Source organism: Phytophthora infestans, genomic scaffold, assembly GCF_000142945.1.
Source record: "Phytophthora infestans T30-4 supercont1.96 genomic scaffold, whole genome shotgun sequence".
In the NCBI taxonomy this organism is placed as follows: domain Eukaryota; phylum Oomycota; class Peronosporomycetes; order Peronosporales; family Peronosporaceae; genus Phytophthora; species Phytophthora infestans.
Genome location: NW_003303663.1, coordinates 189,190 through 191,656, shown reverse-complemented (window position 1 = coordinate 191,656; position 2,467 = coordinate 189,190). Strand labels below are relative to the sequence as shown.

Genomic DNA, 2,467 nt, shown 5'->3' with positions numbered 1-2,467 from the left:
ATGAGCTCAAGCTACGGCGTAAAAGCTCGACCTCTCGCTGAGAAGATGGTAGCATTGCTGCCAGATTTCGCTACAAGAAAAATACCGAATTCGACCATACACGAGCAAGCTTGGAGTGCAGGTTGATAGCTACAATTGTGGCATGTATATGCTGTTAGCTTTTGAGATATTTGCCGGTGCTGAAAACCTATATCTGCTAAGTCGGAAGGAGCTACAGTATTTGCGCTATCGGTACCTGTGCATGTGCATTTAATGCAACTAGTTTTTCAATGATTTGGTCTTTTGTTAGTGTGTTTGATGCGTTGACTACCTCCAGGTTATCCCCCCTGCACTTTGTCTTGAGAGTTAGATGCTGACCGTCTTGCGGGGTTCAGTTTCAAAGCCAACACACTGCCATCCGGTTATACGTATACTCCGAAGACACGTCAACTGATGACACGTCCGGCTCTTCCTGAGTCTGGCATATTCGGGCATGCTAATCGGTTGTATTCTGGTGTAATTGTACTGTCTCTTGTTACCCAGTCTGGCTAAATAAAGAGTGCCTTGATTAAATGTGGCGACCAGCAAGATTTACGAGAAATAAGGTTTTAATCCAACGTTCTTCAAGGTTAGAGTGCATGCACCTACGAGCTCAGAGTTTCGGAGCTGATGGCCTTGTGACTTCACCTTTCTGCTTCCTGACGCAGGAGCCCTGAGAGGGTCCAGATATTAATTACGCTTTACATGTAGCTCATTCGTTTCAACGCAGTAGTACAGCGGCCAATTTCGTCGAAAACACTTGTTACGCTCCGAAGTTGAGGCGATGGTTGTGTTTTGCCCACATACGACACAAAATGCACCGATTCAGTACAACCCAAGCTGACTGCCTTTTGGCCTGGCATTCGGCTGGTGGAGCTTGAGCCGGACCCCCCGTGCCGTTCGAACATTGCAGCGAGTGAACGGGCCCTGGCTCAATGGATTACCTCCTGGGTCCACGAGATTCTCGTTGCAACTTTTGATCCATCTCGATCTCAGACCTCACTTTCCTATTTGCCTTTGGCAAAGCACCTCCAACACAACCAACCGAGCTGTACTCCACGCCTCAACGATGAAGCTTCTCTCCACTGCATTCGCTGCCTTTGCTCTGCTCGCTGCCACCGTCAATGGCTCGCCCATGCTCCGCATGGAAACCGAAGGCAAGAGCAAGTCTGATCAGCAGCAAGTGCAGCAACAACAGCAGAGCAGTACCAGCACCACCACCAGCAGCAGCAGTGGTTGTAATCTAACCGGCACCTACAAGAAGGGCACCGACATCTCATCTTGCAGCTCCGTGACTATCGACTCGCTCACTGTGCCTGCCGGTGTCACGTTGGACTTAAGCAAGACCAAGAGCGGCGCTACCATCACGTTCACCGGCACTACGACGTTCGGACCGGCCAAGTGGGAAGGACCCCTCGTTCTGCTTGGAGGCAACAGCCTCGCGGTCAAGGGTTCCGGTATTCTCGACGGCCAGGGTGCCTGGTACTGGAAGCAGGGACAGTCGATCACTCGACCCGTGTTCTTCCGTCTGCAGAACGTCGTGGGCTCGACCCTGTCGGGCTTCACGCTCAAGAACTCCCCGTTCCGCACGTTCAGCATTGTCACGTCCAAGCAGACCACGCTGAGCGGTCTGACGCTCGACTCGAGTGCCGGCAACGGTCTGGCTAAGAACACGGACGGCTCGACCTGACCAAGAACGACCACATCACCATCACCGGCAATAAGATCTACAACCAGGACGACTGTCTCGCCATGCAATCCAGTACCAACACGGTGTTTAGCAACAACCTTTGCTGCGGTGGCCACGGTGTGTCGATCGGGTCTCTCGGCGGCAACGCAGTCGACCAGTCTTCGACGGTGCAGGGTCTTACTGTGCAGGGCAACACCATTCAGAACAGCGACAACGGTATCCGTATCAAGACCATCGTCGGTCTCAAGGGTCTGGTCTCCAACGTCAAGTACGTTGACAACAAGCTCCAGAACGTCAAGAACGCCATTGTCATGCACTCGGACTACAGCAAGGCCAAGGGGGGCTACACAGGCTCTCCCACTAGTGCTGTCACGATCGAAGGTGTGACGATCTCTGGTCTGACCGGCTCGGCCACCAACTTGTACGACATTGTTGCCAACCCGAAGGTGGTCTCGGGCTGGACCTTCTCGGGTATCAAAGTCAGCGCGTCTGCAAACGGTAAGGCGGTCGGCCAGCCCAACAGCGTTAGCGTGTAGATGTCCGAAGCCACACTTCCTGTCTTGTGAGCTGGCACCCAAATGGTCGACAGTAGGCCGATAGAGTGTAGGGAACGCTAGCCGATACAATAGAATTGATGTAAGTTTTTTTTCTGCGTAGTTTTACGTTTTGCCTCTGCCATGTTAAAAATGAAGCGACCGATACTGGACCAAACTATTTTGTAATAATGCATAGTATTCTCGTGATACTTCCTGCTCGTGA

The 2,467-nt window shown here is 52.2% G+C and overlaps 1 protein-coding gene across 1 annotated transcript; it reads left to right on the top strand.

Annotated features, from left to right (window-relative positions):
• Positions 1–1,087: 1,087 nt before the first annotated feature.
• On the top strand, positions 1,088–2,244 carry PITG_19455 (polygalacturonase, putative; the record flags this gene model as incomplete). The annotated part of the gene is made up of 3 exons (XM_002996937.1): positions 1,088–1,185; positions 1,231–1,618; positions 1,714–2,244. The coding sequence occupies 3 exons, from the start codon at positions 1,088–1,090 to the stop codon at positions 2,242–2,244; spliced, it is 1,017 nt and encodes a 338-aa protein (XP_002996983.1).
• Positions 2,245–2,467: the final 223 nt, after the last annotated feature.